This window comes from Callorhinus ursinus, unplaced genomic scaffold (genome assembly GCF_003265705.2).
Source record: "Callorhinus ursinus isolate GAN/ISIS: 27379988/994484 unplaced genomic scaffold, GSC_fseal_2.0 scaffold25, whole genome shotgun sequence".
Lineage (NCBI taxonomy): Eukaryota > Metazoa > Chordata > Mammalia > Carnivora > Otariidae > Callorhinus > Callorhinus ursinus.
In genome coordinates, this window is record NW_027397087.1 from 16,294,863 (window position 1) to 16,317,718 (window position 22,856).

General features: G+C 38.7%; 1 protein-coding gene across 5 annotated transcripts in view; it reads right to left on the minus strand.

Moving 5' to 3' along the window:
• Window positions 1-22,856, minus strand: part of ATP8B4 (ATPase phospholipid transporting 8B4 (putative)) — a 303,343-nt gene that overhangs the window by 137,685 nt on the left and 142,802 nt on the right. For all 5 annotated transcript variants that reach the window (XM_025883645.2, XM_025883647.2, XM_025883642.2 and 2 more), the window contains one exon: window positions 4,179-4,251. In XM_025883645.2, coding sequence (XP_025739430.1) covers window positions 4,179-4,251 — 73 coding nt within the window. The remainder of the gene's footprint in view (window positions 1-4,178; window positions 4,252-22,856) is intronic.

Genomic DNA, 22,856 nt, shown 5'->3' on the forward strand with positions numbered 1-22,856 from the left:
GTTATTTTGGGGCTGTCCCTCCAAGTGAAAAATATAAAGAATGAGACCTAGGGAAGAGTGGAGAATAAGCATTCCCGTCCCATCATGCAGCCACAATTAAAAGGCCACATCTGTGCCACCCAATCAGGTAGCCACAAGTCACATATGGCTATTTAAATCTAAACAACAACAAAAAAATCTAACTTGGGGCACCTGAGTGCCTCAGTCTGTTAAGCATCTGCCTTTGGCTCAGGTCATGATCCTGGGGTCCTGGGATGAAGTCCCACATCAGGCTCCCTGCTCAGTGGAGCGTGTGCTTCTCCCTCTGCCTCTGCCTCTCTTTCTCTCTCTCTCTCAAATAAATAATCTTTTTAAAAAATCTAAATTAAAATGAAATAAAACTTTAAATTCAGTTCCTCAATTGCCCTAGCCATATTTCAAGTGCTCAGTATCCACATGGGGCTGTTGGCTGTCACATTGGGCAGCACAAAGATATATTTCCTTCACTGCAGAAAGTTCTTTTGGACAGTGCTGGGACACACAGATCACTGACTTCATGAAAACTTGTCTAAATGTGTGATTCATCTTAAAGCAATGCTAATGATACGCCCTTTGAACTACTTTTCTTCCACCTGATGCTTGCACTTACACTTGCCTTTCATGCCTCATTCCATAGACAGTTTTGCAAGAGCACACAAGCACGTGTACTAAGAATGAAGACCAAGGGAAATACAGACTAGTGTATCAAGGCTAGAGGGCAAGTTGGAGTACAGATAAGCTGGCCTACATTGAGACATGTGTTTGATTCCTGCCTTTCTGGGACTCACCAGAAAGAATGTGATAAATGAACACACCAGAGTATGGAGTATTAGTGAACAGGTGATTTCAGTCTAACATTTATCCCTGTTAGAGCATGTACAGGGATTTGCACAGTTCTTATGAATACTGGAAGTTGGAATACACCTAGCATTGCCACTGAAATATTCAATTCCAAATAAAGTAATAGTTAAATGTGTGGCATAGTTTAATTTTTTGCTAATTCCTCTATAATCTAACACCATCTCTGGCATAAAGTAGTTGCCAAAAGTATGCCTTTAATGCATACTTCTTAGAATTCCATATATGTCAGTTAAAAAAAAAAAGGTTAAGGTTAACTATCTAGATTCAGCAAAACTATTTCACTGTAATCATTTTAATTGAAAGTAGAACTAAAACAAGTTATATGAAGCCCTTTCTTCTTAAGGAAAGAATCCTGAATATATGTGATCTTTTCTTAGAGCACATAGATGTATATTAGTATCCCACTGATCCACAACACCCTGAATTTTTAAAGTTTATAACCATTTTTCCGTCTTCTTTCTTACAAAAGACTGACATTTATTCATTCAGCCTACACTTACTGTCTGTCTGCCCCCTACAATCCAACATGGCCCTAGGTGTGAGAGAGCAAGCAAATAATGTGCTCTTTGCCTTCAAGAATCCTGCAGTCATCTCAGGTCAGAGAATCACAGCACATAGGCTGGAAAGGATCTTGGAGATCATATAATGGTCTAACACCTTGATGTGATACATGAAGAAACCAAAGGCAAAGTAGATAGAGTGCTGTCACTGAAGGAATGGAGCAGACTCAGTTCTAACCCAATTCCCTTTGGTGACCTTCCACTATACAGGTATCCCCAGCTTTTTGAAAGTTTGCATTATACCACTTCACTTTACAAAAGACCTACATTAGTACTTGTTTTCACTAACTGAAAGAAATCAGACAAGGATCTTTATTTTTATGAGAAAAAGGAAAAGTAAAAACAGCATTCAGCCTTTGCTTTGCAGTAAACCTTTACAGAGGTAGTGTGCACAGGAGAGCAAGAGTGGCCCCACCAAGCTCTTTCCCGGGGAACTATCCTCAGCATCTCGACATCAAGCCGCCATAGCTTTGAATGATCTGTGAACATTTGTGCTTTATCTTATTTTGTGCATCCGTTAGCAAGATGTATCCTAAGGTATCAGAAAGGCATAAGAGAGATTATTTTGGGGGCCTGGGAATACTCCAAAAGTTGTCCATATAAATTAATGGTAATTGCTTCTTTGCTTTACACCATGTTGGCCTATTTAAGGCTTCATAGAAATGCTCTACTTTCAGATAACAAAGGATACCTGCATCTGTTTCCATCTTTCCTACAGGGTGTGTTCTTCTAAAAGATGCCACCTTCTTTTTTTTTTTAATGGGAGAAGATATTTGCAAATGACATTTCAGATAAAGGGCTAGTATCCAAAATCTATAAAGAACTTATCAAATTAAACACCCAAAGAATAATCCAATCAACAAATGGGCAGAAGACATGAAAAGACATTTTTCCAAAGATGACACCCAAATGGCCAACAGACACATGAAAAAGCACTCAGTATCACTCAGCATCAGGGAAATCCAAATCAAAACCTCAATCAGATGCCACCTTCTAACGTACTGTTGCTAAGCTTTAATGAGCTGGAAAATAAGCTAGATAAGCTAATTTAAATTGTGTCTATTATTAAATACAGCTGACCCTTGAACAACATGGGGGTTAGAGGCACCAATGCCCCACACAGTCAAAAATCCATGTGTAAATTTTGACTCCCGCAAACTTAACTATTAATAGCCTCCTGTTGACCAGAAGCCTTACTGATAACAAACAGTTAATTAACACTTATTTTGGTATGCTGTATTATACACTGCATTCTTACAATAAAGTAAGCTAGAGAAATGAAAATGTTAAGAAAATCATAAGGAAGAGAAAATACATTTATAGTACTATACTGTATATATCAGAAAAAAAACCTCACATATTAGGTGACCTGCACAGTTCAAACCCGTGTGGTTTGAGGGTCAATTGTATAATGTGAGAACCCAGCAGACTGTCCTACATATAAGGAGCCCAGGCCACAGAACACGGACTGTGAGACCTCTGTCTTGGCTGTGCCAACACCTTTGTGCTTATTTTTGATTCTCAGCTATTCTCCAAAGAATTGAGGTTGTTAGGGAAATAAACATTTCTCTCTTTAGTAGGTGAGCGCTTTTGTTATTGGCCTGTCCAATGTCTCCTTAGCATAGGCTGTTCCAGAGGATCAGTATACACAGACAGTGCATTAATGAAAGAAGACTGTTTCTGAAAGGGAATGGTTAGGAGTCTCAACTGAGCTATTCTTGTAAATAGATGTTGGGGCAATTCCTTTTTCCTGTGGGAAAATGTCTCAAATTTAATGAAGAACACAACTTGATACATAAAACTGCACTGAACACAAAAATTTTCAAAAGTAATCTAGTATGTATTTGACATATAGACTACAATAACTTGAATTCTTAATCTCTGATCTGGTTAGCTTTTATTGCCCTTCATTTAATATGAACTACAGTTCATCACATATATTATAGTCATTGAACTGACCCCTTGAATTTTTTTTCCTTTTTTTTATTATGTTATGTTAATCACCATTAATCATTAGTCTTTGATGTAGCGTTCCATGATTCTATGATTGTTTGCATATAACAGCCAGTGCTCCAATCAATACGTGCCCTCTTTAATACCCATCACCAGGCTAACCCATCCCCCACCCCCCTCCCCTCTAGAACCCTCAGTTTCTCAGAGTGACCCCTTGAATTTTAACAAGGAAATTGTAACATAGGCAGCTTGAGAATATAAATTATAGTGCATTTGATATGCAAGGCAAAACTTCATAAATAGCATTTATTAGTTCAGAACAATCAATAGACATTTCCGGACTGTTATCACTCAGGAAGAAGCATATATTATCTTCAACTATACTGCAAATTAACAGTAATAATCCTATTACTGAGGGATAGGATTCAAAATATGAGAGAAAAAAACTGTTCTTAAAGTACTCTGGAGCATTTTAAAAGCTCTTATTTATATGAAATGATTGACATCTTGATTTAAAATCTTTTGTATCTATTAATTTAAAAGATCACAAGGGAAATTGAAAAAGAGATAATCACTCAGGCTTATCTGAGTTACCATGCTATTCGAAGTAATTAATATGTTTTTAATAACATTTTATAATTGAGACTTCTTTACTAATACATTCTGGTATTCTCTTAATTATTATGAATTAGTATAGATTCACCAAATGTGCAAATGTAAATACTTCAGTACATATGCTATTTTAATCTGAGATAAATTCTGTAATAAACAATATTAAATACTCACAGCAACAAATTGGTTATTTTCTAATTTAACGATGTCTCCCACTTTGACATTCATCCATTTTTCATTCTGCAGTCTAAGAACAAAAACAAAATTAATTGTTTTCAGGAACAGAGCAGAATCAAGGGAATGTATTCACAATGGTACATCATATAACAGAAGCAGATAAGAATTTTCTAGAATGCTAAATTCAAAGGACCTTACATAATAAAGTCTTTTACCTGAATGATGTGGGAACTAAGGCCCAGAGAGGCCAAATGATTTGCCCAAGGATACCCAGTGAGTTAGGGGTATCCCTGGGACTAACTGAAGATGCTTAACCCTTGGCTATGTGATCTTTCCATCACCCATGGTGCCAGCTTTATATACCGGCTATTAACTCTCGCTTATGTTTCCTTGACCAGAACGGTGGCCAGTAGGGATGGCGGTGGGGGGGTGGGCAGTAATAAATTCAGTCATTGATGTTCTTTTCAGACTCTATATTTAAAAATATAGAAATAAAACATCACTGCCATTGTCTCCACAGTCTGTTTAACCAGAGGTAAAGAAAAGTGGTCTCGGGCAATAGCTAAAATGCAAGTAAGAGGAAAAGAATAAAAATTTTGGAAAGGACCTGAACAACGAGTGATAAAAGCAGCCTTGGAAGATTGAATGAGGAAGAACACCCACCAATCATCCATAAGCACTGTGACTGAAGGACAGGCTTGGTGGCACTTTAATGGCTGGGACCAACAGCTCAGAACTGAGAACAACCTGGCTGAGGTGCTGCCCTGTTTTCTTTTGGGCTTATGTATATAATGGAGCCCCTAGTCTACCCTTCACCAGGTTCAAAAGGGTTTATGATAAAAAGCTATTGTGTTTAGTTGGTTGGGCCCCTTGTGACATGTTGGGGAGACAGGCCGTCTGGAAACAGACTACCTGTGGCAGTATACCATGTTGCTAATCATCCCTTCTGAAATTCTCTGAAACAGAAACCAGCTTTGTTTTCTGAGTTAAAAGCCTTCCTCACACTTCTTTCCCAGCAATCCTCTTTTAAGAGAGCAGGCTGGGCTGAGGACAGGTTCCCCAACAAGTTAAGGTGGGCAGGTTAATTTCATCCTGCAATTTAAAAAAAAAAAACACACAAAACCTAATTTACTTGTTTTTATAGGCTGGAAAACAGTTTTAAATATTTATACAACTGTGAAATATGCCTCACACTATCAACCCTGCTGGGTCATTTGGCTTAAACACTCAAAGAATTCTTCTTTAATACGGATCCAAGTACATGTTGTTCTGGAAAGTTTTCAATTGCAGCATTTTCATCTCTAGCCAGAATTCAATCGCTTTTCCAATGCCACACTTTTCTGCACTTTATCTAGTTCGACAACAATGGGAGAACCTAGGAAGCCTTCTAAATCTCATTTTATTTATTTTTACAGATACGGATTATGTGCTGGTTTATTTCTGCTGGATACCACCTCCTTTGGAGCATTAGTGGCATTTCTCAGGGGACAGTATCTCAGATAAAAGTCGATGTGAATGGACTGAGATAGAGACCGTGTCCTTATTTATGCAAAATGCACTGCTACTGAATTGCCCTGAAGTCTCTACTGAAAGTACATCTGCTTTAGGGAGAAGCTCAAATGATATTAAGTTTCATTTCCAAACTTATTTCTCCTTCCTATCCACTGTAAACTCTAGGAAGGACTGCACCCTAACTCTTCCACCCAAATGGAAAATCAACCAAAGCAGAAAGGGAACCCTACATCTCTTACACACTTCAAAATGCATATTTTATACTTAAGCTTGAACAGATAAATAGCAACAACCACTATTGGGAGAACAACCCAAAACCTGAGTTTCCTCACATAACTTCTGTTCTTCTCAAGTCTAGTATCTTACTAGTATCTTATTATTTCCCCCTGTAAAACCAAAGCAATTGGAAAGAAATTAGTAAAAGTGCAGTGGTATCCATGGGAATTACAGTGATATCTTGGTTAAACCCCTTATTTGAATATGTATCTGTCAAAAAAATCTGGTAACTCCAATCAAAGGAGTGGTTTTTTAAAATATTATTTCCTATTCTATCTTGGCAGGTAATTATATCTACTAGGATCTCAGAGGTATATTTCAATGAGCACTCAGGGTCATAGCTACAAAAGTATCCAAACTTACTGAACAGGTATAAACTGATAAAGACCTGAAAATGAATTTAAATCATCTGTATTTTAAATCCCACCATTTTTATTGTCCTACCAACTACTAACACCACTGGTGACACAACATCAAAGACATACCAGCAGGACTGGAGGGGCAGACAGGAAGATTTGCTCCAAAGCTCATCTTTGAAATATTTCTAGACTTTTTCTGAGATTTTTAGCTTGTATAGTAATTGCATTTCATCATCATCCTGAAACAATGAAAACACACTCCCTGTCTCTCCATGTGTGGTGCAGCTGTTCTTGGGGGCTCGTGTTTGAAGCAAGCCTGCATCACGGCTCTGTGAGGGAGACACAGGATGGCCTCATGGGCTGTGATGATGACACCTGGCTCCAGAGATTTGGCACCAAAAAACTTTGTCTTTACCTTTGTCAGGGAGAGCCCCTCTGCTCTCATAAAGGAAGTCTTTCTTAAAGGAAGCAATATATGTATATTCTGAAAGCAAGTTAAATCATTTCATTGCACTGAATCCAGAAATTTCCAAGTTTTTAAAATAAGCTTCAATTTTCAGTATCATCACATAATTATTTCAGGTTTTGAAATGACATAATCTAGTTAATGGTTCTTTGAATCAGCCTTTTCTAAAATACACCAGTTAGAACGACAAAAAATGACAAGGCAAGAAACAACAAATGTTGGAATGGTTGTGGAGAAAGGGGAACCCTCTTACACTGTTGGTGGGAATGCAAGTTGGTACAGCCACTTTGCAAAACAGTGTGGAGGCGCCTCAAAAAATTAAAAAGAGAGATACCCGGGGCAAAGCAAGATGGCGGAGGAGTAGGAGACCTGGATTTCATCTCGTCTCAGGAATTCAGCTGGATAGGGATCAAACCATTCTGAACACCTACGAACTAAACAGGAGATTGAAGAAAAGAATAGCAACAACTCTGAACAGAAAAGCGACCACTTTCTGGAAGGTAGGATGTGCGGAGAAGTGAATCCGAGGTGATATTTGGGAGGACAGACGGGGGGAGGGGGCCTCCTCCAGCGGCTTCTGGCAAGTGATAAGAGCCGCGAAGCACAAAATCGGAACTTTTAGAAGTCAGCTCCGCTGAGGGACATCGCTCCAGCGGCTAAGCAGGGCGGTGGAATCCTCCTGGGACAGTGTGGTCTCAGGACCCTCGGGGTCACAGAAAGACCGGGGTCCCTGAGTGCGCCAGAGCTCCCAGGTATTGGAGCGGGGAAGCCGGCTGCAGAGACGGAGCTGAGGCGCAGGCTCTCAGCTCGGGGTTGCCATAAACTGTGATCCGCGGCCCAGTCAGGCCACTGCTCCTCCAGCAGGGACCCAACAAGCGGCAGAGCCGGGGAGACTCCCCTTCCTCCCCTGGGAGGAGCGGCACGGGAGCGCACCACAGGGATCTGCAGGGTTTGGAGACTCCACACGGGGTCGGGTGCCAGAGATAGAAACGCTCGGTCACAGCCCAGGTGAGCACGGAGTGCGGCCAGAGACCAGGGAGACGGGAGTGACTGCTTTTCTCTGGGGGCGCACTGAGGAGCGGGGCCCTGAGTTCTCAGCTCCTCCGGGCGGAGATTGGGAGGCCACCATTTTCACCCTGGTCCTCCAAAGCTGTACCGAGAGCTTGCAGGGAACAAAAGCTCCTGAGAACAAACCCGAGCAGATTACTTAGCCCTGACAACAAGGGCGAGGCAATTCAGCCTCCGGCAAAGACATGTGGGAACCACAGCAACAGGCCCCTCCCCCAGAAGATCAGCACGAACAGCCAGCAAGACAAGACCAAGTTTACCGATCAAGGAGAAGGGGAGAACTCCAGCGCTAGGGGAATACTGCACATAGAATTCATGGCTTTTTTTTTACCATGATTCATTAGTTCATCAAAGTTAATTTTTTTAACTGTTTTTTTAATTTTTCTTTTTCCCTTTTTCAAACATCTTATCAATAAAAAAACTTTTTATTTTTCATTTTTAGAGTCATATTTTATCCCTTCATATTAGTTACTCTTATTTTTGGCATATATATATATAAGTTTTTCTCTCTTTAAAATTTTGAGATACAGTTTCTTCTAACAGATCAAAATATACCCTAAATCACTACTGTATGGCTTTGTTCTACTCTCCTGACTTATCACATTCTCCCTATTTTCTTTTTTTTTTTCTAAATCTTCTTTCTTTTTTCAATCAACTTCTTATCAATTCCTTTTATAAAATCTTTTATAATTTTCATCTTTACAGTCATCTTCCATCCCTTCATTGTATCAACCCTTATTTTGTACATATGTCTTTCTTCAAAATTTTAGGAGGCACTTTTTTCTAACAGACCAAAATACGCCCAAAATCTAGTGTGTGGCACTGATCTATGCACTAGCCTGATCATATTTGATCATATTCTTTGTATTGTTCTGTTTTTGTTTTTATCTTTTTTTTCTCTTTCTTTTTTCTTTCTTTCCCTATATTTTCCCCTGGTTTCAGGTCTTTTCTGATTTGTATACAATATATTTGCTGCAGATGTTGTTAACCTGTTAGCATTTTGTTCTCTCATTCATCTATTCTCCTCTGGACAAAATGACAAGACAAAAATATCACCTCAGCAAAAAGAACAAGAGGTAGTACCGTCTGCCAGGGACCTACTCAGTATGGACATTAGTACAATGTCAGACCTAGAGTTCAGAATCATGACTTTAAAGATACTAGCTGGGCTTGAAAAAAGCGTGGAAGTTATTAGAGACACCCTTTCTGGAGAAATAAAAGAACTAAAATCAAACCAAGTTGAAATCAAAAAGGCTACTAATAAGGAGCAATCAAAAATGGAGGCACTAATTGCTAGGATAAATGAGGAAGAAGAGAGAATCAGTGATACAGAAGACCAAATGATGGAAAATAAAGAGGCTGAGAAAAAGAGAGATAAACAACTGCTGGATCACGAGGGCAGAATTCGAGAGATAAGTGATATGATAAGACGAAACATTAGAATAATTGGGATCCCAGAAGAAGAAGAAGGAGAGAGAGGGGCAGAAGGTATATTGGAGCAAATTATAGCAGAGAACTTCCCTAATATGAGGAAGGAAACAGGCATCAAAATCCAGGAGGCACAGAGAACCCCTCTCAAACAATAAAAATAGGTCAACACGCCGACATCTAATAGTAAAACTTACGAGTCTCAGAGACAAAGAGAAAATCCTGAAAGCAGCTCGGGAGAAGAGATATGTAACCTACAATGGTAGAAACATTAGATTGGCAACAGACCTATCCACAGAGACCTGGCAGGCCAGAAAGGACTGGCAAGATATCTTCAGAGCACTAAATGAGAAAAATATGCAGCCAAGAATACTATATCCAGCTAGGCTGTCATTGAAAATTGAAGGAGAGAGAAAAAGCTTCCAGGACAAACAAAAACTAAAGGAATTTGCAAACACGAAACCAGCCCTCCAAGAAATATTGAAAGGGGTCCTCTAAGCAAAGACAGAGCCTAAAAGCAGCATAGATCAGAAAGGAGCACAGACAATACACAGTCACAGTCACCTTACAGGCAACACAATGGCACTAAATTCATACCTTTCAATAGTTACCCTGAATGTAAATGGGCTAAATGCCCCAATCAAAAGACAGAGGCTATCAGATTGGATTAAAAAACAAGACCCATCGATATGCTGTCTGCAAGAGACTCATTTTAGACCCAAAGACACCCCCAGAATGAAAGTGAGGGGGTGGAAAACCATTTACCATGCTAATGGACACCAAAAGAAAGCTGGGGTGGCAATCCTTATATCAGACAAATTAGATTTTAAAACAAAGACTGTAATAAGAGATGAGGAAGGACACCATATCCTACTTAAAGGGTCTATCCAACAAGAAGATCTAACAAGTGTAAATATCTATGCCCCTCACATGGGAGCAGCCAATTACATAAGGCAATTAATAACAAAAGTGAAAAAACACATTGACAACAATACAATAATAGTGGGGAACTTTAACACCCCCCTCACTGAAATGGACAGATCATCTAAGCAAAAGATCAACAAGGAAATAACGACTTTAAATGAAACACTGGACCAAATGGACTTCACAGACATATTCAGAACATTCCATCCCAAAGCAAGGAATACACATTCTTCTCTAGTGCCCATGGAACATTCTCCAGAATTGATCACATCCTAGGTCACAAATCAGGTCTCAACCGGTACCAAAAGACTGGGATCATTCCATGCATATTTTCAGACCACAATGCTTTGAAACTAGAACTCAGTCATAAGAGGAAAGTCAGAAAGAACTCAAATACATGGAGGTTAAAGAGCATCCTACTAAAGAATGAATGGGTCAACCAGGATATTAAAGAATTAAAAAAATTCATGGAAACCAATGAAAATGAAAACACAACTGTTCAAAATCTTTGGGATACAGCAAAGGCAGTCCTGAGAGGAAAGTATATAGCAATACAAGCCTTTCTCAAGAAACAAGAAAGGTCTCAAATACACAACCTAACCCTACACCTAAAAGAGCTGCAGAAAGAACAGCAAATAAAGCCTAAACCCAGGAGGAGAAGAGAAATCATAAAGATCAGAGCAGAAATCAATGAACTAGAAACCAAAAGAACAGTAGAACAGATCAACAAAACTAGGAGCTGGTTCTTTGAAAGAATTAACAAGATTGATAAACCCCTGGCCAGACTGATCAAAAAGAAAAGAGAAATGACCCAAATCAACAAAATCACCAATGAAAGAGGACAGATCACAACCAACGCCAAAGAAATACAATTATAAGAACATATTATGAGCAACCCTATGCCAGCAAATTAGATAACCTGGAAGAAATGGGTGCATTCCTAGAGAAGTATAAACTACCAAAATTGAACCAAGAAGAAATAGAAAACCTAAACAGACTGATGACCACTAAGGAAATTGAAGCAGTCATCAAAAATCTCCCAACAAACAAAAGCCCAGGGCCAGATGGCTTCCCAGGGGAATTCTACCACACATTTAAAGAAGAATTAATACCTATTCTCCTGAAACTGTTCCAAAAAATAGAAATGGAAGGAAAACTTCCAAACTCATTTTATGAGGCCACCATTACCTTGATCCCAAAACCAAAGACCCCATCAAAAGGGAGAATTATAGACCAATATCCTTGATAAACATGGATGCAAAAATTCTCACCAAAATACTAGCCAATAGGATCCAACAGTACATTAAAAGGATATTCACCACGACCAAGTGGGATTTATCCCTGGGCTGCAAGGTTGGTTCAACATCCGCAAATCAATCAACGTAATACACTACATTAACAAAAGAAAGAACAAGAATCATATGATCCTCCCAATAGATGCAGAAAAAGCATTTGACAAAGTACAGCATCCTTTCTTGATCAAAACTCTTCAGAGTATAGGGATAGAGGGTACATACCTCAATATCATAAAAGCCATCTATGAAAAACCAACAGCGAATATCATTTGCAATGGGGAAAAGCTGAGAGCTTTTCCCCTAAGGTCAGGAATGCAGCGGGGATGTGCACTATCACCACTGCTATTCAACATAGTATTAGAAGTGCTAGCCACAGCAATCAGACAACAAAAAGAAATCAAACGCATCCAAATCAGCAAAGAGGAAGTCAAACTCTCACTCTTTGCAGATGATATGATACTTTATGTGGAAAACCCAAAAGACTCCACCCCAAAACTGCTAGAACTCATACAGGAATTCAGTAAAGTGGCAGGATATAAAATCAATGCACAGAAATCAGTGGCATTCCTAAACACCAACAACAAGACAGAAGAGAGACAAATCAAGGAGTCGATCCCATTTACAATTGCATCCAAAACCATAAGATACCTAGGAATAAATTTAACCAAAGACGCAAAGGATCTGTACTCAGAAAACTATAAATACTCATGAAAGAAATTGAAGACGACACAAAGAAATGGAAAAACGTTCCATGCTCATGGATTGGAAGAACAAACATTGTGAAGATGTCAATGCTACCTAGAGCAATCTACACATTCAATGCAATCCCCATCAAAATACCATCCACTTTTTTCAAAGAAATGGAACAAATAATCCTAAAATTTGTATGGAACCAGAAGAGACCCCGAATAGCCAGAGGAATATTGAAAAAGAAAAGCAAAGCTGGCGGCATCACAATTCCAGACTTCCAGCTCTATTACAAAGCTGTCATCATCAAGACAGTGTGGTACTGGCACAAAAACAGACACATAGATCAATGCAACAGAATAGAGAGCCCAGAAATGGACCCTCAACTCTATGGTCAACTCATCTTTGACAAAGCAGGAACGAATGTCCAATGCGAAAAAGACAGTCTCTTCAACAAATGGTGTTGGGAAAATTGGACAGCCACATGCAGAAGAATGAAACTGGACCATTTCCTTACACCTCACACAAAAATAGACTCCAAATGGTTGAAAGACCTAAACGTGAGACAGGAGTCCATCAAAATCCTAAAGGAGAACACAGGCAGCAACCTCTTCGACCTCAGCCGCAGCAACTTCTTCCTAGAAACATCGCCAAAGGCAAGGGAAGCCAGTGCAAAAATGAACTATTGGGATTTCATCAAGATAAAAAGCTTTTGCACAGCAAAAGAAACAGTCCACAAAACCAAAAGACAACTGACAGAATAGGAGAAAATATTTGCAAATGGCATATCAGATAAAGGGCTAGTAACCAAAATCTATAAAGAATTTATCAAACTCAACACCCAAAGAACAAATAATCCAATCAAGAAATGGGCAGAAGACATCAACAGACATTTTTCCAAAGAAGACATCCAAATGGCCAACAGACACATGAAAAAGTGCTCAACATCGCTCGGCATCAGGGAAATCCAAATCAAAACCTCGATGAGATACCACCTCACACCAGTCAGAATGGCTAAAATTAACAAGTCAGGAAACGACAGATGTTGGTGGGGATGTGGAGAAAGGGGAACCCTCCTACAATGTTGGTGGCTATGCAACCTGGTGCAACCACTCTGGAAAACAGTATGGAGGTTCCTCAAACAGTTGAAAACAGAGCTACCATACGATCCAGCAATTGCACTACTGGGTGTTTACCACAAAGATACAAATGTAAGAATCCGAAGGGGTACTTGCACCCCTATGTTTATAGCAGCAATGTCCACAAGAGCCAAACTGTGGAAAGAGCCAAGATGTCCATCGACAGAGGAATGGATAAAGAAGATGTGGTATATATACACAGTGGAATATTATGCAGCCATCAAAAGGAATGAGATCTTGCCATTTGCAACGACGTGGATGGAACTGGAGGGTGTTATGCTGAGTGAAATAAGTCATTCAGAGAAAGACATGTATCATATGACCTCACTGATATGAGGAATTCTTAATCTCAGGAAACAAACTGAGGGTTGCTGGAGTGGTGGGGGGTGGGAGGGATGGGGTGGCTGGGTGATAGACATTGGGGAGGGTATGTGCTATGGTGAGCACTGTGAATTGTGCAAGACTGTTGAATCACAGATCTGTACCTCTGAAACAAATAATGCAATATATGTTAAGAAAAAAAAAAAGAAGAAGAAGATAGCAGGAGGGGAAGAATGAAGGGGAGTAAGTCGGAGGGGGAGACGAACCATGAGAGCCGATGGACTCTGAAAAACAAACTGAGGGTTCTAGAGGGGAGGAGGGTAGGGGGATGGGTTAGCCTGGTGATGGGTATTAAAGAGGGCACATTCTGCGTGGAGCACTGGGTGTTCTGCACAAACAATGAATCATGGAACACTACATCAAAAACTAATGATGTAATATATGGTGATTAACCTAACAATAAAAAAATTTAAAAAAAAAGAGAGATACCCTATGACCCAGCAATTGCACTCCTGGGTATTTACCCCAAAGACACAGATGTACTGAAAAGAAGGGCCACGTGCACCCCAATGTTCATAGCAGCAATGTCTGCAGTAGCCAAACTGTGGAAAGAGCCGAGATGCCCCTCAACAGATGAATGGATAAAGAAGATGTGGTCCATATATACAATGGAATATGACTCAGCCATCAGAAAGGATGAATACCCAACTTTTACATCAATGTGGATGGGACTGGAGGGGATTATGCTCAGTGAAATAAGTCAAGCAGAGAAAGTCAATTATCATATGGTTTCACTTATTTGTGGAACATAAGGAATAGCAGGGAGGACATTAGGAGAAGGAAGGGAACAATGAAGGGGGGGTGGAATCGGAGGGAGAGATGAACCATGAAAGGCTATGGACTCTGCGAAACAAACTGAGGGTTTCTGAGGGGAGGGAGGTTGGGGGGTTGGTTAGCCTGGTGATGGGTATTAAGGAGAGCACGTACTGCGTGGAGCACTGGGTGTTATACACAATGAATCATGGAACACTACATCAAAAACTAATGGTGTAATGTATGGTGATTAACATAACATAATAAAAAAAATAATATACTGTATGGTGACTAACATAATAAAAAAATTAAAATTTAAAAATAAATAAATAATAAAATAGCTGTGGTAATGATAGAGACTTTACCTTGGTAAACTCACAAGCCAGTTGTTAAATAAGAAACCAAAATTCCAGAAAGAGATGCATGAAATTTAAATTCCAAAGTCACCATAAAACATATGAAGTTAAACTGCCACAGAATGGCAACTAGAATTACTTTGAGGAAGGAATTTTAAAAATACACCCACTAACTATATACCTAGTCTCAGAACGTCAGAGAATCTGAGTTCTGAGAAAAGGTGGTGAGAGATGGCAACTGTATATAGTAATTGTTTGATAAATTGATCTGAATCTGCTTCCTCCTGATGAGACACCCAGAGCTGCTAGAGAAACTTCTTGAGGGTTCTAGAGGGGAGGGGGGGAGGGGGGATGGGTTATCCTGGTGATGGGTATTGAGGAGGGCACGTTCTGCATGGAGCACTGGGTGTTATGAACAAACAATGAATCATGGAACACTGCACCAAAAACTAATGATGTAATATATGGTGATTAACATAACAATAAAAATTTAAAAAAAAATGTAATTCCGAGTGAGATAGCACCAACCATGCTCCCTGTCGAACTATTAGCTCCAGAGGCTAGAAATCAAGCATTTGCTTTGAGCAAGATACCACGCCCATTGCTGAAGCATAAGGGCAGAAGGAAATCTTCAATGCGCTCAAGTCTCCTGTCCATACTTTAATAATTCCAACTGCCTATTAGCAACATAGATTTCTGAAAAGAGAATTCCCTCAAAGCTACAGAAGACATGTTGGAATACTAAAGAGACAATCAAGAAGGTCAATATAACTGACCTCCCCTAATTAACCAGTCAACCCACATACAATGAGTTTGATTTCTTCTTTAATCTCAAGCCCATGTCAGACCTATATCTTACAAAAATATTCTCCTGCCCATACAGATCTTGCTTTATTCACCACTGTATCCTCGGGACCTAGAATAATGCCTAATTCCTAGCAGGCAAAATATATTTGTTGACTGAATGAAAATTAATAAATACAAAATCATTATTGCCAAAAACATTTGTTAAGTGACAACATTTCCCTGGATGTCTAATAAGAATTATAGCAACCAACATTTATTTAGTGCTTCCTGTATTCAAGGGACTGTGCTGAAGCCTTCATGCACAAAGTTTCCAAACAAAAACAAGTGACACCCAATTAAATTTGAATTTCAGATAAACAACAAATAATTTTTTAGTATAAGCATGCCCCTATACAATATTTGGAACATACTTATACTAAAATATTATCATTGTCTATCTGAACTTCAAATTTAACTGGACATCCTGTATTTTAATTTTCTACATCCAGCAACAGTAGTCATGTATCTTACCTCATTTAATCCTCACAACAACCCTACAAGATAGGTACTGTTGCTACTCCGATTTTATAAAATAGAAAACTGAGGTTCAAAGAGAGACATTTGCCCTATTTTGCAACATCTATCAAAAATTTTAATGCCCACACACTTTGAAATAGATATTTCACTTTAAACAACTGATCATACAGGTGCTCAAAGATGGATGTACAATGATGTTTATTGCAGTATTGTGTTATAAACTATCAATACCCATTGATAAGGATTACATAGATATACCATGATACACCTATTTAGTTATGGCTCATCTACTCAATGGAACGAATACAATTCAGCCACTAAAAAGAATATGAATAGGTCTATATGTGCTAATATATTCTCTAAGGTACATCACTAGGTTAAAAATAAGCACGTGTAAGACACTGTATACACATGGTAAGATTCTAACCGCGGTTTGAAGCAAGGATTTACCTACACACAACTCTGTTCTTACATACATAGAAAATTTCTTGAAAGACACACAAGAAAATATTCAGTAATTGCCACTAGAAAAAGGAAATGAACAGGAAAACTGGAATGGAAGGGAGACTTCATTGTATGGTATACTTCTGTGTACTGTTTGAATTTTTGGCATCATATATATTGATTAAAGGACAACTGGGGAGGATAAAATAGAAGAAAACTCTTCCAAGATCACATGTAAGTGGCAGAGCCAGGACTAGAACCTGAATCTGTCTGACTACAAAGCCCATGTTCTTAATACATCTGTATTTATTATTCTTTTTTTTTTTACTACATTTTCAATGATTATTATGTTTTGCCTCTTTAGAAAAAAGTGGACCCTAAAGAGCTGAAGGGATTGATAACAACAAAGTACATACTACCGTATTTAAAATCTGATCCCAAAACAGCTTGCGGTCATGGTCCCCTGACACAAGTGCTCAGTGGACAACAGCAATTTCTAGTTGTTTTTTTTTCAATTCCACTGCTGTCAGAGCCACACTAGAATAAGACATAAAGCTTGGCCCTAATCTTCTAACAACAGACTGAACAGGATCTCATTACACTGAGAATGAGCATAATACTCATATCTTTGGAATCTCTTTATTTTGAAATATGCAGATGTTCCCCTCCTTTTTCTCCCCTCTTATTCACACAGTGCTTATGCTGAGACAGAGTCCCACAGGGAGGTCTGAGATCAGCTGCTGAAGATGCTGTCGTACCAACTGGCCCAGGGCGGTGCCGGGGGGAAGGGGTGAAGAAGGTAAGACGACAAAAGATGTAGTCATTCGGCATGGATAATTTAATGATTTGCTAAGAAAAAGTAATCAATTTTATAGACGTCCTACCCAATTTATATAAATCCTTGCAGATTCTATTGTGCATTAGGATGCACAAACACACATACAATATAGCCTTCCTATTCTCAAAACAGAATAATCGATTCACTGTTTCACCTGAACAATAAGCCTACTGAGAGTTGTGCAGAAAGTGTATTCTCTTTAATCATTTCCCTAAACTGAAACCGTTCTCCTGAATCAGCCTCCTAAGGTCCTGTCTTCTGTAAATTCTCAGGATTCTATTAACAGATGCCTAATTGATAATGGGACCACAAGAAAATCAGAAGAAAATTATTTCAAAAGATGACTATTAAATCTGCTCTCATATATCAATGCTGAAGGAAATGCCTTACATTGACCATGGAGAAAACAGACCTATTTAGGTCTAGCCTGATTTCTGGGCAGCAGATTCAGAAGATCATCTGTGTGCAAGAAGTTTGTCAGCAAGTTCTCTTTATGTTAGCACCTGCAGGAGTGTGAAGGAAACAGAGGGGCAGAGAGAGGGGTTGGGCTTTTGATACAGTCACAACATCTCGACCAACTTTATGGGGAGCTCTGGAGCTGGAACAGGCCTTCAGAATTCGATCCAGGGGGTTAGACCAGTATACCTTGGCATTGTTCACTCTTTGGATGCAGTGTGACTCCAGCAAGAAGGGGCGACCTTGAGCCAAAGAGCTCTCCTCCAATGGCAATTCCCAGAAGGGACTGACAGCTGGGCAGCACTCCTGGTAGCTGGGGGAATACGTTCTGCAGGCTGGAAGGGGACTAGGGGTGGCACAGCAGAGCAGCTACTACAAACTGAGAGCCCATTTGCCCATTTTGCTATTGACATGCTCTTGTAATTAGAATATTCCTTTTCAATTCTAAACTATTTCACCTTTCTCTAGTTCCAATTTCAATTCTATAAAGTCAATATGAGTAGCTGCCATGATTCTTTGTATCCATCCCTCCATTTTATGACTTTTGGAGAAAAATCTGTACAACTTTGGGTTGTCCAATTCACTTTTTCCAATGATTAATTAGTAAATGAAGTTGAAAGATAAATTTTTAGTAGCTCACCATTAAAAAATATTCTACTGATAACCACTGACTACCCAAATATCCTAGAATGTCTACGGGGGGGGGATCACTATTCCTGAAATACTCCTCATATGAAAAACATATTTTGATGGAAAAAAATATAAGAAATCACCTTAGCCTGAGTAGATCAACCATTCTCTTCATCTAAGTTGCCACACCTTGGGGCGCCTGGCTCAGTTGGTTAAGTGTCTGACTCTTGGTTTGCCTCAGGTCATGACCTCATGGTCCTGAGATCCAGCCCCAGGACTGGCTCCATGCTCAGCAGGGAGTCTGCTGGAGATCCTCTCCCCCTCTCTCTTTCTTTCTCTCTCTCTCTCTCTAAAATAAGTAAATATTTAAATTGCTACACCTTATTTTGAGAAATCAGAGAATATGCTTTGACCAAGCAACTCTTTTTGAAAAACACCCCAAAAGAAGATAGCTCCCAGTGGAGGAGAATGAAACCTGAATATCTTGGTTCCAGGATAAAAGACCTATATTATGTTTCCCATTGCTATTCTTAATCAATTTTCCTATATAGGGCCAGGTTAAGAGAGAACCAAATGTCTGTTAAGCCAGAAAAGAAATATTAGTTGGTTAACGTGCCAAGTAATAACACATGCCATACCAATATAAATAAAGCAATGACGTCTCTCGTGTGATTTGATTTGCTCTAGTCAGAGAACCTAATATTTCTGGAAATAGAATTCCTGATTTTGTGGCACAAAGCACAGCTATGGATATTACTGGAAGATCATGAGTTTATTTACTTACTAGATTTATAGTCACATTAAGTCTTAAACACTTTTTAAGAAAGTTTTTAAATGTTACTTTAAAGTAGGACGTAATGTTTATCGTTTTGAGTTTCTCAGAAATAGGATAGTATGTAGGTAGAATTCTTAATTAGATCATCATCCAGTAGCATGTGAAGTACCATCACCCTTCATTAGTGAGTTCAAGACTGCTCCATATCTGCAAAATGAACACTGAGCCAGGGGCTGCGTGTCAGAGTGACAAGTAGAATTAGATACAGACTGTAGTTATCAGGAAACCTAGAGATTTGTGGGAAAACATAAATATGGTTCTTAAAAACACCAGTTAAATCATCTTTGCCTTCTGATACCTGGAGCATGTGGATATTCTTTTAGTCAGCAATGAAGAATACCTGTACTCCAGGAGAATGATCTCAGTATTAGACTGTTTGCCATACAGCTGTCATCAAAAGCCCAGCAAGAAAACTGATAGACCAGAGAAATTGACTAATAAAGTATATATTAACTTTCATTCCTCAAGATATTCCCAGCTTTGTCCCCTTATACAGTGAGCTCACCAGAAAACTATATGCCTGGACTATATTACTCTGGTCCCTCTAGACTTGGCTTCTCATGACTTAACATCATGCCAACAGATTTCAGTCAGGATTTACTTGTGGTCATGAGTAAAATATCTCCCCCTTTTGAGGATTCAACCATTATGTCATTTATATTTCTCTCAGGACCAGGATAAATCTTATTGCTCGCAATTACTAGAATGCTTTCTTTCACTGGGCCATCAGTTTTGTACCCTAGACACTTTCATTACAAAGAGAGACAAAGTTCAAGGTAATGTTTCAAATTCATGAATGTCAAATCCTAATGGATTGTTTATTTTTTTAAGATTTTATTTATTTGAAAGAGACAGACAGATAGTGACAGAGACAGCAAGAGACAGCACAAGCAGGGAGGAGAGGGAGAAGCAAGCTCCTGCTGAGCAGGGAGCCCGACGTGGGACTTGATCCCAGGACCCTGAGACCATGACCTGAGCCGAAGGCAGATGCTTAACTGACTGAGCCACCCAGGCATCCCCTAATGAATTGTTTAAACAAAAATGTGGACGTTTTATAGTAAAGACTCCATCCATTGAAGATGACATTGTACGGATAATCTATATTAAAGAGGGCACGTACTGAATGGAGCACTGGGTGTTATGCACAAACAATGAATCATGGAACACTACATCAAAAACTAATGATGTAATGTATGGTGATTAACATAATAAAATAAAAATAAAATAAATCTTGATACTTTCAGAAACAAAATATTATTCAGAAAGGACAGGAGATTGGAATCAATTTGTTAAAATCCTTACATTCTTAAAGAGGAGAATCCTGACCTTCTATTTATGAAAGAAACAATCTAACATGGTAGAAAGTCTGTCATTAGAATCAGAAGATGTGGACTTGGGTCCAAGTTCATCACCAATCAGCCATGTGACTTGGGCAAGAATTTGAAAAAAATTGAAGTTTTCCTCTATGACCTACATTAATTGGCCCGGCCAATCCCTTAGAATGCCTCTTTATTCATAATACTAAGGTCTTTAAAATGGGATAAACTCATCTGACATTTCAACACCTATCAGGACATCGGTGAATGTCATGTAAGATAAATTTATGCAAACATTTTGCAAACTATAAAATAATAAAGTACTGTGACTATTTTTATTATTATAAAGTATCTCATTATAAGGATGGTACGTTCTGATTTTTATTTCAAGTCTTCGAAAGAGCTATCTATATTCAGTGTCTCCACTTCTTCACTGTCCATGCTTTCTCCAGTCAGGATTTTTTCTCCATCTCTCCAACTGCAACCTGTCTTCAAGTTGCTAAATCCAAGGATGAGTTCTCAGTCTTCACTGAGTTTCAATGACCCATTCTACATCTCTGCAGAATGACTAATATCTCAACAGAATTCTGGTCTCCCAGTCTAGTCAAAGAAAAAAACCCCAAAAAACAAAAATAAAACACTACCGCAATGGCATCCTCCTTCCCAGTATTTCCCATCCTGGAACCTCAGCTAAGAACCATGGACTTCCAATTTCTCTCTTCACACACACACAATATGGCAGCATTTTTATTGGTTCTATCCTCAAAATACATTTTAATCTTTGGGTTTTAGATGACATGAAGGGAGTACTGTTACTTTACTGGGTATAGTAATGGTATTATGGCTAAATATATTGTAAGCCCTTATCTGTTCAAGACAAGTACAAAATATTTACTGATAATATGATATGACATACAGTATTTGCTTTTATAATACCCCAGAATATAAAAAGTGACAATGGATACAAAAGTAGGAAAAAGTTAGTGGCCGCAACTGAGTAATATTACCTAAATATGAATTCATTGTATTATTCTATTTTCATGTGTTTGAACATCCATAACAAGATATATTCCTATTTTTTTTATATCCTACATTACTAACATCAAGTCCATGGCATCATCTCATCTGGACAATGGTAGGAAACTCCCAATTTGTTTTCTTAATTCTGCTCTCGCTCCTCTCTGCAGTTCATTGTCCATACAGCAGCCAGAGAAATCTTTTTGTCATTCCATGCAATTCTCCTGACTAAAACCCTCCAATAGTTTCTCATTACATTGAGTATAAAATTAAAATTCCCCACCATGGCCTCCAAAACTTCACTCTTGCCAACTCCTCAGAACTCCCCTTTATCACAAAACTTTAGCCACAGTAGATACCTTACTATCAAGTTCATTTCCACTTTGGTGCTTTTATACTTGTTTCTTTTACCCAAGATTTTGACATGGCTAGCTCATTCTCAAATCAAATCTCATCTCCTCAAAGGGTCTTCTCTGGGCACCCTACTTGAAATCACTTCCTCATCTCTAATCCCATTACTCTCTATTTTAGTATCCTATTTTATTTTCTTTGTTGTAGTTATAACTACCTTAAATTATATTATTTGCTCATATTTTGCTTATTATTTGTCTTCTCCTCTTATAGTAGGCCCCTTATGGCAGGGATTTGTCTGTCTGCTTATTTTTATATCCCCAATATGTATGACAGTGCCTGGCTCAAGATATATTTATTCAGTGAATATTTGAATGGATTAGTTAATTTCCATGGTCATTCATGCTGTGTGCTTAGCATATTTAGCTGTGGGCCTGAAGTAAGTAATAGTTCCACATGGCTACACCTGCTGGGGAGGCCCTAAGAAAGTCTAGCAGAGGTAACTGCAAAATACAGAACGAGGGTAAGGGTAGGATGAATCATTTCAGGCAAAGGATAACAGTTTAGAGAATAATAACATTATTCATTTTCCCCAAAGTGTTAACCTTTGACTTATATTTCATATGGCTATAAGGCAAGATGTGCACTCCACAGGGATGCCAACTTCCTTCATGGTCTTTAAACTTCCAATTTCTTTATTATTAATATGTCATGAATGTATATTGCTGGTTGAAAGAATAGGAAAAAATAAACACACAAAAATCATTTTACTTCAAGAAAGAAAGAAAGAAAGAAAGAAAGAAAGAAAGAAAAAGAAAGAA